This window comes from Sinocyclocheilus anshuiensis, unplaced genomic scaffold, assembly GCF_001515605.1.
Source record: "Sinocyclocheilus anshuiensis isolate Anshui unplaced genomic scaffold, SAMN03320099.WGS_v1.1 scaffold665, whole genome shotgun sequence".
Classification (NCBI taxonomy): Eukaryota; Metazoa; Chordata; class Actinopteri; order Cypriniformes; family Cyprinidae; genus Sinocyclocheilus; species Sinocyclocheilus anshuiensis.
The window spans coordinates 427,485-441,864 of record NW_015537961.1 but is presented as its reverse complement, the minus strand read 5'-3'; the positions used below and the strand labels follow the sequence as shown (position 1 = coordinate 441,864).

Below are 14,380 nucleotides of genomic sequence, written 5' to 3'. Positions count from 1 at the left end.
TGTGTGTGTGTGTGTGTGTGTGTGTGTGTTTGTTCATTTTTATTTTAGTTTATTTTTTAGTTATTTTAGTACTTCAAGTTTAAAAAAAAAGTTAAACTAAATGAAAATGATAAATGTTGCTGCAATAAAATAAATTTTAGTTTTTTTTTGTTTAATATTTTATTTTATTTTAGTTAACATTTAAAGCAAAAACATGTCCATACAGGACAAACCCATGCGATCTCAAAATAAATTATGTATCATTATTTTACGTAATTAAACAGGCACACATTCAACTGCAAAACATGTGTTTTGTTCTGTTCACATTGACATTTTATGTTTATGTACTAATATATCAATACATATGAATAACAGGATCGTTCAATATTGGATTTTGCTGATATGACAATAATGTGCATTAAAAAAGCATAAATGCAGATTTAAATGCCAGATACCATTTGTTGTGTAACCAAAATACAAATAATATCCAGAATAATGTGGGGCTTTCAATTATAAACAAGCCTCAAATACTATGGGACTCTTATTTTGAAATGCCTACACTTTGCTTCTTCCAGCTGCTCATTTAAAAAGATGAGGGAAAAATATGCACTCTTTCAACCATCTATAACATATTACAACATAAAAACCATGAATAAACACTGTCATAATTCTTCAAAAGTGGACCATAAGCAAGCAGAGCTCATATTTATGTAGTTTAAACATTGCCTTTTGAAGTTTAATAATCAAATCAGGCTGTATCACGATTTCTGTTTTTCCGTCCCAAAATGTAAGACCTCTTAAAATGATAATTAAGACATTTCTTATACCATTTCAAGATATTTAAACCTTTTTATGACCTTAAATTTGATCAAACTGAATTAGGACCCTGATCAAATGTTAAAAATATATTAATTTGAACCTAAAATGGAAGGTCAAGTTGAGCGATTTGCATCATGCAGTATAATATACAAAGTGCTCTTTGCTGTTGTATATTGCACATTTTTGCAAACAATATTCCATGCAAACCACATTTACATACTGTATACAGTATTCATACTGCAGAAATAGTATGAGCAGTGAAATGACTTCATTAATTAGCACTTTTCTGACAACTTGAGAATCAAACTATCATCCATTGTAATGTGAACACAAACAGAAACATCCTGCTAATGCATCTGAACGACGCTCATGAGCTAATGATCGCAAAAAGTGCATGCATTTATTCAGAGAAAGCTGGTAATTATTTGCCATGTGTAAAAGAACACAAAGCCTCTTTTACAGCAATAATAGGCCTCAAAAGCAGATGCTACACCTGCGGCCGTGTGTTTCGGTGCAGATGCAGATGTGTGGGCATGAAATGCTGGTGCAATAAGAGGAAATAGCCTGTCGTTTTAATTGAGTCAGAGGAGACGGCATGTGATTAATGGGCCTCTGTCTGAGTTTCTGAGTTTCAGCACAACAGCACGCAGAGAGATGCACAAAAGCATCTTAGTCAGCACTTATAGACGCACAGACTGTTGTCATGGTTACAAGGAGCATCCAAACTTGACCTCTTGAGCACTAACCATGAGCATAACCAGGTGTGCTGTTAGTGCTGTTTGACAATAATGAGCTTTGAATTCAAAGCAATATGCTAAACTAGTGGCAAAAAGGTCATTGCGTGACCTTTTGAGGTATTTTCAAGGACAATATAGTACTAGTGATATAATAATAATAATAATAATAATAATATTATTATTATTAACTAAAACTAAAACCATAAAAAAACTGGAAAAAAAAAAAAAAAAAAAAAAAGAAAAAAAAGGGGGGGGGGGGGGGACCTTTGCAACTTGGCCAGGAGCTGAAATATTATTTATTTAATATACTTATTTATTTTAATTTATTTTTCATTTTTATTCAATCCAATTTTCATTTTAACTTTAAATATGAAAATTACAAAAACTGAAATAAAATTAATAAAAAACTATACAGATGTAAAAAAAAACATTAAATGACAAAAACACACAAAAAATATCAATTTAAATATTAAATTTAAATTAAAATGAAAACACAAAATATAAAAATGAAAACCATTTCAAATTATTTATTAAATAACTACATATACATAAAAAAAAACTAATAAAATTGGGGGGGAAACACACACCAAAAGATTACATTAAAAATTTTCATTAAAAATATTACATATTAAATATTTAATTAAACAAAAAAAATGCAAAAAATTGAATTAATTAAAAATATGAATAACTATATATACTATACAAATAAAATTGAAAAAAATAAAATAAAAATTACCAAAACTTAAGAACGAAAAAACCTAAAAATGACAAAAACACAAATTTACCAAAGCCTTAACTTAAATTAAAATTAAACCACACAATTTAAAATTATATACTAATTCAAAATATTAATAAAAACTATAGACGTTTAAAAAAAAACAAATAAACAAAATTACAAAAACACAAAAATGACCAAACTTTAACTTAATTTTAATGAAAAAGTAAAATAAAAACTAATTCAAAACATTAATAAAAATTTATAGACATTAAAAAACTACAAACTAAAAAAAATGACAAAAACACACAAATTTACCAAAACCTTCAGATTAAAATGAAAATGCAAAATATAAAAATAAAAACTATTATTATATAATCAATATATTAATAAAAACTATAATATTATATAAATGATACTAAAATAACACCGCTTTACATCCCCACTAATTTCCTGGCAAACTAAAGAAGGAAACAGCACACAGCGAGTCTCGTCAATAAGAAATGAAAGGTCTGTCACTTCAGGAGTGGCGAGCACAAAAAGAGATGCATTAGAGTTTATTTTGGTGAGTGAATCTTTGCAGAAACCCAGAGATGAAGCACAGCAAACACACACACACAAAGCCTCATTTCTGAAAGCCTCCCGTGACCTGCTCACATTCTCCGCTCCATTTACTCCTCCTATAATTTTATCTCTTCCTATGGACAAAACACTTCACCCAACAACGAGGCACCTTCATAGAGGTATCTGAGTGAAGCAGGAGCACTACAGCATTAATGGATGTAAACAGTATCACATGCGTCTCGTCTGAAACAGCGAGTCCTGTCAACTCGCACCTTCAGCAGTCACTACAGATGCTACTACGGTACTGCACCACGGTACTCACTGACAAGGTACATTATACAGCTTTTGAATAGACATTTCTAAAGCAATAAACATGAATAAAGTTCTTCTGCACCCTAAAAAGAACATTTTCTACACTCTCTCTTATGCAACAGGCTTTAAAGGGGACATCGGATGCCCATTTTCCACAAGTTGGTATGATTCATACTTTGGTTAAAATTCCTTAATGGTCGTGTAAAACAACACCCTCTTTACCTGAGCAATAAACCAGAGGCCTGAACAATATGATGTCACACTGCTCAGAAAATCAAAACGGCTTGATAAATGAGACTGTTTAGGTTTTTGGGGGATAAAAAAAAAGGAGTGAATGGATTTTTATCATTGTAGGCATGTAAAAGTCAATTTTCCATCCGATGTCCCCTTTAACAACATTAAGACTTTTCCATACATAAATTGTCTTATCCAGGGTGACCATATGTCCTCATTTTGATTTCTAAATTGTCTGAAATGTCTGGGTTTTGGCTTTGTTTTTCTATTGACGTTCTCTCTACAGTCCTCATACATAATATGTGACCCTGGACCACAAAACCAGTCTTAAGTGTCAATTTTGAAAAATTGAGATTTATACATAATCTGAAAGCTGAATAAATAAGCTTTCCATTGATGTATGGTTTGTTAGGATCGAACAATATTTGGTCGAGATACAACTATTTGAAAATCTGGAATCTGAGGGTGCAAAAAAATCAAAATATTGAGAAAATCATCTTTAAAGTTGTCCAAATTAAGTTCTTAGCAATGCATATTACTAATCAAAAATTAAGTTTTGATATATTTACAGTAGGAAATTTACAAAGTATCTTCATGGAACATGATCTTTACTTAATGTCCTAATGATTTTTGGCATAAAAGAAAAATCGATAATTTTGACCCATACAATGTATTTTTGGCTATTGCTACAAATATCCCCCGGCGACTTGAGACTGCTTTTGTGCTCCAGGGTCACATATGTGTGTGTATTTGCATTGCTTCGAACATAGATCCCGCCTTCTCGCACGCCACGATTGGACGATTATCTACATTGTTTGCATGCTATTGGTCAAACTACTTAGACAAGACATCAGTCTCACTTTTCAGATTCAAATTAGATCAATCTATGATGTATTCATGTATCCGTCTTAAAAAAAATAAATAAATAGATAACTAACTTGTAAGACTAGTCTAAGCAATTTACACAAGCAGCCAGCTCATGTTAGTATGGAAGCTTATTTCCGCCACAGAAAAAAAATATTCAGAAGGTAATTGTGACTTTTTATCTCACAATCCAGACTTTTTTCCCTGAGTTTATATTTCACAATTTGTTTTTCCTCGAGTGTATATCTGCAATTCTGACTTTTTCTCAGAAATGCGATTTTATGTCTTTTATATTCAATAATATGAATTATCCTGCAAGAGGCTTCATTTTTAACATTAATGAAAATCATTCTATCTAGACACAATTTTTTTAATTGAAAATCGGTATAAATTGTGACCCTGGACCACAAAACCAGTCATAAGGCTACATTTTTCAAAATTGGGATTTATACATCACCTGAAAGCTGAATAAATAAGCTTTCCATTGATGTATGGTTTGTTAGGATAGGACAGGCTGAGATACAACTATTTGAAAATCTGGAATCTGAGGGTGCAAAAAAATTTAAATATTTTTACAGTAGGAAATTTACTAAATATCTTCATGGAACATGATCTTTACTTAATATCCTAATGATTTTTGGCATAAAAGAAAAATTGATAATTTTGACCCATACAATGTATTGTTGGCTATTGCTACAAATATACCCCAGCGACTTAAGACTGCTTTTGTGCTGCAGGGTCACAATTAAAGTGCCTCTGTTATGCTATTTGAAAGGTTCATAATTTGGTTCTGTGAGTCCCCAACAACAGGTTTACATGCATGCAAGGTCAAAAATTCATAATTTGGTTCTGTGAGTCCCCAACAACAGGTTTACATGCATGCAAGGTCAAAAAACACTTTCATTTTCTTATAATATGCATTTAATTTTACGTTATTTCTCAACGACTCTCAAATGATTCGTTCGAAGATTCATCTTTCCAAACTCCTCCTTTGCATAATGTTACTCTGCTCTGATTGGTCCGATGACCCTGTTGTGATTGGTCTACTGCGTACAGCGCATGTCAGAAAAGGAACGACTCGTTTCAGCGGTTCAGAGTCGACTCTTTCTTTTGAGACAAAATAACTTTATTTATGATGCACTTTCAGCTTTACAACTTTGCAGACTGTTTACATTCACATACAGCTGCATTACACACTGCATGAAATGTAATTTTCAAAAATCCATAATAGAGGCACTTTAATTCAGTGTAAGAATACTGTCATAATGGACCAATACTTACTGTATAAATAAAAATTTATTTATTTGTTTGTTTCTGTTTTATATTAATTAATATTCATACAATAGTTTTCATTTTCTTCATGCAAAATATAACTTCATCTTTTTTACATGAATGAAAACCATCCTATGCAGACGCACCTTTTTTTATTTAAAATAAGCATGAATTTAATTGTATAAATACTGCCATAATGTATACTTCAGAATCTATTTATTTAATTTTATATTCAATAATGTTAATTATCATACAATAGGCATCATTTTCTTCATGCAAAATATAATTTCTTCTTTTTCATGAATTAAAACCATTCTATGTAGACACACAATTTTTTTTAAATAAGCATGAATTAAATTAATTGCACAAATACTGTCATAATGCATACTTCAGAATCTATTCATTTATTTAATTTTATATTCACAAATATGAATTATCATACAATAGGCTTCATTTTCTTCATGCAAATTATAATTTCTTCATTTTTTCCTTTTGTCTCTGAGGTGCAATATGATCTAGACATGCTGTTGACATGTTTTGTGAAATTCACCCGGTGTTTAATGCTTACAAACTGAAAGGATGTCGAAATGTCTGGCTCACGTCACTGGTGTAAATTAACTGGTCTGGTATCATCTGACTAGCTGGCGATAATAACCAGATGCACATTCAAATCTTCTCCGCTTGGCTCTGGCGTCCCGTGAGGATATGCAGGATGGAGATTGCGGGAGATGGTCTGTCATTTATTCGGTTCCCTACACGTCCAACAACAGGAGGAGATGGCGGCTGACAGCCAACGGGAATCAGGCCAGCCGTTAGAGGGATTACACTCGTCTGCTTAATTTGACACACACATTTTGCTCAACAAAGAGTTTGGCTGGTCTGCGTCTTTGTGCCGGGATGAGAGAGATTGTGAGCTAATGATAGCCTGAGCGTTGATGCTAAATATGCAAAGCGGGCGAATATGATACAGAACACAAAAGATCTTTGACATGAACGGGCTGCTCCTGCTATAGGCTCTTATTAGCCTGTCTTCCCACTCGCGTAATAACATGCTGACACATGTATTTGCCACATAACTGCCATCAAATCACTGTTTTGGGCATAAGGAAAAGGGTTTGCGTGCATCACTTGTCACGTGGGGGTTTTAGTTTGCTGTTGGGTTTGTGCTTGCATAATTAAGAATGTATTTACTCATATTAAATGGTATTTTAAAATGCTTGTGCAGAAACAAAGAGCTGTTATCATGATCTCACCCTCAGAAAACAATTACTAAACGGAGCAGAAAAAGCTCAAACTTCAGGGACCAAACCGTGATTCGTAAGAAATGCTAACTTGCAGTGAAGATTTGTTTTTGACTTGGCACCACTGTTTATTGGCGATTGATAATACCATGAGGATTTGAATATTTGCACACATTTTTTCAACTTGCTATGGTGGTGGCCATGTTATTTTCAGACAATACCATGGATTTACCATCACTGTACCACATCCAGAGATGATCAGTGTATGTTAATCGATGTCTCTAACATACGGAAACTTATTTCTGCCACTGAATAAAAATATAAATATATTCTTTTTATTAAAAAAAATACACTTTTTTTATTTAAAAGTTTATAAAAGTATACTTTTTATCTCACAATTCTGACCTTTTTCAGACTTTTCTTCTTAGAATTTTGTGTTGTATTTATGTGATATTTGCATTATTTGTAATTGAGTTTTTGCCATGAAAATAGCCCCAGATGCTGACATGGCATTAAATAAAATTATACTACTACTGCAGTCAGGTGTCTAGAATTTTGGAAAAAATAAATTGAATTTCAAGACGTAAACTCGCATTTCTGAGAGAGAAAGTCAGAATTGCAAGATATAAATAAATAAATAAATAATAAATCATGTATCTGGACAGGATGGTTTTCATTATTGTGATAAAAGTAAAAAAAAAATAAATAATAAAAATAAAAATAAAAATGAAGCCTCCTGCAGAATAATTAACATTATTGAAATCAAAAAGCTAAATGAATAAATAAATTCTGAAGTATTCATACATTATAGCAGTATTTATACGCTGAATTGAATTCGCTGATTTAAAAATAAATAAATAAATAATAAATCATGTATCTGGATAGGAGGATTTTCATTAATGTGATAAAAGCAAAAAAATTATATTTGTACACTGAATTTAATTCATGCTGATTTTAAATAAAGTGTGTGTCTGGATAGGATGATTTTAATTAATTTATTACAGTAATACGCTTTTGTAAAAATTTTTAATTGTACAAAATTGCACAAATTGCTCCGAAAAAAGTTTTTTTAATATATATTATATTATATTTTTTCATTCTCTTTATGCACATATTAAAATATTATGCATATATTACAAACATATTTTTAATATAATATATTAATATATAATTCAACATAATCAATAATAATAGAGCTGCTGCATATTATACTTATACAATAAGGATTCACTATCAAGGGACAATGTATAGTGTTATTTGCCTGAAAGCACGATTCAGAGAGACACTGACAGCAAATGTGAGGAACAGAGATGTCCTCTCTATATAAATCAAAACTGAAACCTAGAAAACTAGAGAAAGCATCTACATTTCCAGCTGAGACGTCTCTGGATCTCCATGAAGAAATGGCTCCCCCCTGTGTCAGCAGAAATAAAGTGGTCTTAATTAATGCCGGACGTCTGTGTTGCGTGTTACTCACCGTACTGGGCTTCTCTCTCCTGCAGCTCCAGTTTGATCTGGTTGTGTTGCTCCTTCATGCGGCTCAGATCCCGTCCACTTCCTGTGCTCAGTGCCTGCAGCTTCCTCTTCAGCCCCTCCAGACGATCTCTCTCGCCGTACACGCTCCTGATTTCTGCCTTCAGTTCCTTCGCGCTGCTGAAGTCATTTCCTGCGGCGAGAACCAAACACAGAAGCAGAATATTAGACGAAAAACAGCAAAACTATTCGCCGAAACATTAAAATTTCAGAAAGCCACCAGAAATAATAGAACTATTTATACTGCATACTGTTTTCAGCATACTATGAATTGACATACTAAAAACTCACATACTAAATAATACAGATAGCATGCAATTTAAGAAGCAGTCTGAGATTTAAAAGAGACACTGTCAAATCTTTACTACATTTTTTTTTTTTCAAGTTGTTAGGTGGTTGCCAGGGTGTTGCTATGCAGTTGCTAGGTTGTAGCTAAGGTATTTCTAAGTGCTATTTGGAGTTGTATGCAAAAGATTAATACTTAGGGTTTGGGGAAGTATATGTAATAGTTATAGTGATGCTTGACTTAGTAAACATGATTAATTACGAAATAAAAGTATACGAGTGTTCAAAACATTGGGGTTAGTAGGATTTTTTTGTGAAAAATTAACTTTTTCATTCAGCAAGGATGCATTAAATTGATTAAAAGTGACCGTAAACATTATGTTACAAAAGATTTCTATTTCAAATAAATGCTGTTCTTTTGAACTTTCTGTTCATCAGAGAATCCTGAAAAATAAAATGTATCACGGTTTCTGCAAAAACATTAAGCAGCACAAGCACAGAATAAAAAAATAAAAAGGTAACTTACTTTTCATCTCATCATTCTGACTTTTTTGAGGTAATATGCCACAATTCTGACTTTTTTTCTAACAATTGTGACATATAAACTCGCACGTGTGAGAAAAAAGTCATGCTTGACTACAACTTTTTAAGAGAACTTTAAATTAAATAATAAACTAAACTAACATAAAAAATAAGAACCTAAAATAAAATAAATAAAATAGAATAAAAAAAATTTTTTTTTTTTTTTTTTCAGAATTCCGAGTTTATATCTCACAAGTCAGAATAGTGAGATAAAAACTGTTTTTTTTTATTCCGTTGCAGAAATAAGCCTCCATAGTTTTCAACACTGATAATAATCAGAAATGTGTCTTGAGCAGCAAATCAGCATATTAGAATGATTTCTGAAGACCATGTGACACTGAAGACTGGAGTAATGATGCTGAAATTCAGCTTTACATCACAGGAATAAATTACATTTTAACAGATATTTAAATAAAATACAGCTATTTTGATTTGTAATAATATTTCACAATTTTACTAAATTTTTGATCAAATAAATGCAGCCTTGGTGAGCAGAAGAGACTTCTTTTAAAAATATTAAGCATTCTAACTGAACGCTAGTGTGTGTAGGCAGTACGTAAGCATCCCAGTGGAGGAAGGCTTTACTCTTTGAGCCTGTCAGTCTGTATTGGCTAGTGCTGTCGAGCTCAAAGTGACAGTGACATTTGAAACAGCCGCAGGAGGCGACGGGTTCAGATGAGCACAGAAAGAGCGCAGAGGTACCTGAGATGGCCACGAGCTTCGCCTCATGAAGGGACAGCAGCTGTGCTTCACTCTCGCTGACCTTCCGGCGCAGACTAGAGCCCAGTCTCTGACCCATCACCACCTGAACCACGAGAAACAGAGATTATAAACCTGCAGGAAAAGAGCAGTCACTCAACTTACTGAGGTTAAAGCGAGTTAAAATAAACTTAAATGTGACACATTTTTCATTTCCTCCATCATTAGGTCATCACATTTCACATCATCTCTCATCTTCAGATTGAGACATGAATACTGAATGCTAATGCACGACAGCTGTTAATATTTAGATGTTTATTCATGTAGAAAACTAAATCTTAAAAAGACTAAGGGCACGTAGAGGTTACATAGAGGTTTTAGGCTCTTAAATAACATGAAAATAATATCGAAAATAAAATATAAATTTATTATAGCTCAAATAAAATAAAAATCTTTTTTTAAAGAGAATAACTTATATAAAATAAAATAAAAAACACGTAAATACATATTACATTTGTGCCACAAACGTTTTTTGTCAAGAGAACATTGTAAATAAAATAAAAATCTTAAATACAACATACATTTGTGCCACATAAACATTTTTAAGATAATATCTTACAGAAAGGAAAAAAAAGGAAAGAAAACAAAAATAAATACAACACATTTGTGCCACAAACTTTTTAAAGAGAATATCTTACATAAAATAATAGAGTAACAGAAAAATCTTAAATACAAGATAAATTTGTGCCACATAAACTTTTTGTTAAGAGAACCTTCAAAATAAAATAAAATAAAATTCTTAAATACAACATACATTTGTTCCACATAAATGTTTTTAAGACAATATCTTACACAAAATAAAATAAAAAAAATGTTTTTGCCACAAACTTTTTTTTAAGAAAATCTTAAAAATAAAATAAAATAAAATAAAAATCTTAAATACAATGTACATTTTTGCCACATAGACTTTTTTGTTAAGAGAATATTAAACATAAATAAAATAAAATCTTAAATACGACATACATTTGTGTCACAAATTTTTTAAAGAAAATCTTAAAAATAAAATAAAATAAAAATCTTAAATACAATGTACATTTGTGCCACAGAGACTTTTTTGTTAAGAGAATATCAAAAAATAAATAAAATAAAAATCTTAAATACGACATCTGTGCCAAACTTTTTTAAAGAAAATCTTAAAAATAAAATAAAATAGATTTTATTTTTAAGAAAATCTTAATAAAATAATATAAAATTTAAAAAAATAAAAAATAAAATCAAATAAAATAATAAAATATAAAATAAAATAAAATAAAATATAAAATAAAATAAAATACTGAGCACTGAGCATTCAGGAAGCCAGTAATTATGGGCCAGATGCCACAGCAGACGACACACTGGCCCTCTCGATCTGAAGGCGGTTGTGCGCTGCAGCCGGCTCTGCCATCAGATAATGGTGCATCAGAGGGCAAAGTCACACTGTGCCATTTTTCAGGCAGCTCATCTCCTCTTAGCTCCACCCGCGGTGAAAACACACAGCGATCCCGGACACCAGTTCACACACACACACACACACACACACACACACACAGATAAATGACTGTGTGTCCAGTTTCCCATGCTGCTCACAGGAGGAAAGCAGCTCAATGACTGTCGTGGGAGAGCGACACATGCTGACTAACTCACACACACCACAATGCACTGCAACAGGAACTGGAGACTCACGTCCAGAGTATATTTGGCTTAAAAGCACGAGTGTTTTATAATGAATGCTGACTGAAGGTGTTTTAGATTATATGGTGGTCAGTGGTTTAGTCATTCTGAATGGATCTGTACATATACAGTCAGGTCAAGGCAGCAGGTTTAGTGGTCTTTTGGCATCTCCCTGTGGTCCTGTTTGGTATCCCAGCTTGACTTGTGCTAATTTTTATTAAAAGTGCTCTAAACAATTCTTTTTTTATTTCTTTCTTTCTTGTGGCACTATATAAATACATTGGGAATTATGAAAATTTTTTATTTATTTTTTTGGAGGGGGGTTCTTTTTTTCCACTTCAAGCACTGACTATACATGCTTTTTAAAATCATTACAAGCGATGTCGAAATTCGAAAAAGACTCTTTTGATCTGGTTTTTGCTTGTGAATCGCTTGAACTGAATGATCGTTTGAATCAATTTGGATGATGAGTTTGAATCGGATCGGTTCCAGCGTAAATGATTCAAACTGAATCGGTTCGTCTGTTCCTCCGCTTTTCTCGTCTTCAGTCATGTTTACACGACACTGTCAGCACTACTACTGGCGTAGCGGAGTAGTTTTATGACATTAACTGAAATAAGAGAAAAAAGTATGATATTTACAAATAAAACATCCATATTTCCATTCCAAAGATAACATCCAACACAAATCTACGAACATATTCAGGTGATGAAACCGGTTTACTGCGAACTAGTGAAAACACTCTATTAATATGACAAGCTGCAGCTCAAAATACTTCTGTCATGACAACTCTCGGACGGATTGGCATGGTAATGTACATGACAATGTTAATGTATTTGGTCTTGGCGGAATAGATCTGCTACACTGCTGCGGCAGAGCAAGTACCGAGACTTGCTACTGCCAATACATCCACAACATGCTGCTGTTAGTATGTAAGAAATATTGCTGCTGCAAATATAACATACATGAAATAACCCCCTAGCATATATGAATCACCTCGTAGCAGATCTATACAGGTGGAGCTGGGGAAGGTGGAGGGTTTCTGAAGCAAGCTCCTACTGCTATGGCAAGCCCTAGTCATATATTTGAATGTTGAGCAGCGAGCTCATTGGCTACCGATACAGGAGAGAACCAATCAGCTGTGCCATGTGATAATGATGTCATTAGGTCAGATTGAGATTGAGCGCCATCTAGAGTTTCATGCCAGAACTCTGAATATGTCAGATGGAAACATTGTGCATTATGATCGAATTTGTAGCTTAATTGACTATATTTGAAATAGTTTGAGCACTGCTCAGATGCTGACAGTTCAATAGGAAATCAGCTGAAATCATCCAGTCTCTCATACCATTGAAGTGAATGTTCAGTTTATCAGTATATATTGTAATAAATATTTGAGAAATTATTGTTGTATCTGATTGTATTAGTCTACAGAGTGATAGTCACTGTGAGAAAAGAGCAAATGGAGCAGCAGATGAACACAAAACAGCAGAACAACATAAAGTTAAAGAGAGTAAACTTTATCATTCAGTTGAACTGTGCTCGTATGTTTGAAACACTTCTGCTCTCTTATCTGTTCTTACTCCACACATCTATTAAATGTTCGCAGTTTTCTGGTGTATTTTCTTCAACTTCTCAGGTAATATCAGTGGTATGACCTATTTCAGATGTGGCCGAAATTACAACAACAGTGGTTACATACACATATATTTAATTGTCTGATCAAAATTATTGCTAGGGACAATTTAGTAGTCGCTGGATTTTGGTAGGGACATGTCGTCTCTATGAAATTCTACACCCTTGTTTATTAGTTTCATTGTTTTTAATATGTCTGTACAGTTTTTATTCATTTTTATTTCCGTTTTAGCATTTTAGTACATAAAGTTAAATTAATGAAAATGAGAAATGTTGCCTTGGAAACTAGTTGAAATAATACGTTTTTTATATTTTATTTTATTTCCGTTAACATTTATTCTATTTCAAGTAACGAAGATGTTTTTAAGTTTTTACTTTTAGTCTGTTCTCAAGATAACAATAAAATGTGACTTATATACTGATGCGTTATGTAAGCATTTGTTTCCCTCAACAATGCAATTTTGACCTGGTGCGATTTATTTTCCAGAAATTAAGTTATATGCTGCTAAAATAAATTACAAATTACACAATGATTGATGTTTGTAAATGTTAGAATGCTACATTGTTGTCATATGACCTTATTATGTTGCATGTCCAGTTATCAGAATGGATATTTCACATTTTTAGTTGAATTTTATTAAATAAAAAATAATTTTGGCCAGTATAATCAAATTAGTAGTTAAAAATAATGTCTAAGATCATTTACGGTTCATTAATCAAACTGGAAATGGAAAAAAAAAAACTGGAAAGTTGAGTGCATTGCATTGTGTGAAGTTCTACTAACATTACTGTTCAGGTAAGTAATAGCCAACAAAATAAATCTAAAAGTAATCAAATGTAAATGAACACTGCATACTTTTCAGTGTATGTATTGATAGATTAATGCTTATTAAAGCTATAACGTTATTCAGATTAAGAGCAGATTTGCATTTTGATGGCCCAAGCGCCAGTCTGTCACTTTAAGACAATATATTGACACTAGGGATGCCCCGATATGAACATTTTGGCCGATACCGATAACCGATAATTCTTTATTTTTGAAAGCCGATAACCGATATGTTGGCCGATAAATATATATCCAAATGTTTATATACTTTTTCAGAGCCTGATTACAAAAAAGGTGTCATCATTAAAAGCCACATCCCAAACACTTCAACATAAGCAGCCTAGTTTGAACGGTGTACGTTTTAAAAATAATT

The 14,380-nt window shown here is 32.4% G+C and overlaps 1 protein-coding gene across 3 annotated transcripts in view; it reads right to left on the bottom strand.

Moving 5' to 3' along the window:
* The window catches only part of disc1 (DISC1 scaffold protein), a 68,888-nt gene that overhangs the window by 23,364 nt on the left and 31,144 nt on the right, over window positions 1–14,380 (bottom strand). For all 3 annotated transcript variants that reach the window (XM_016458659.1, XM_016458650.1, XM_016458641.1), the window contains exons 8-9: window positions 9,840–9,942; window positions 8,215–8,403 (exon numbers count right to left, since the gene is read on the bottom strand). In XM_016458659.1, coding sequence (XP_016314145.1) covers window positions 8,215–8,403; window positions 9,840–9,942 — 292 coding nt within the window. The remainder of the gene's footprint in view (window positions 1–8,214; window positions 8,404–9,839; window positions 9,943–14,380) is intronic.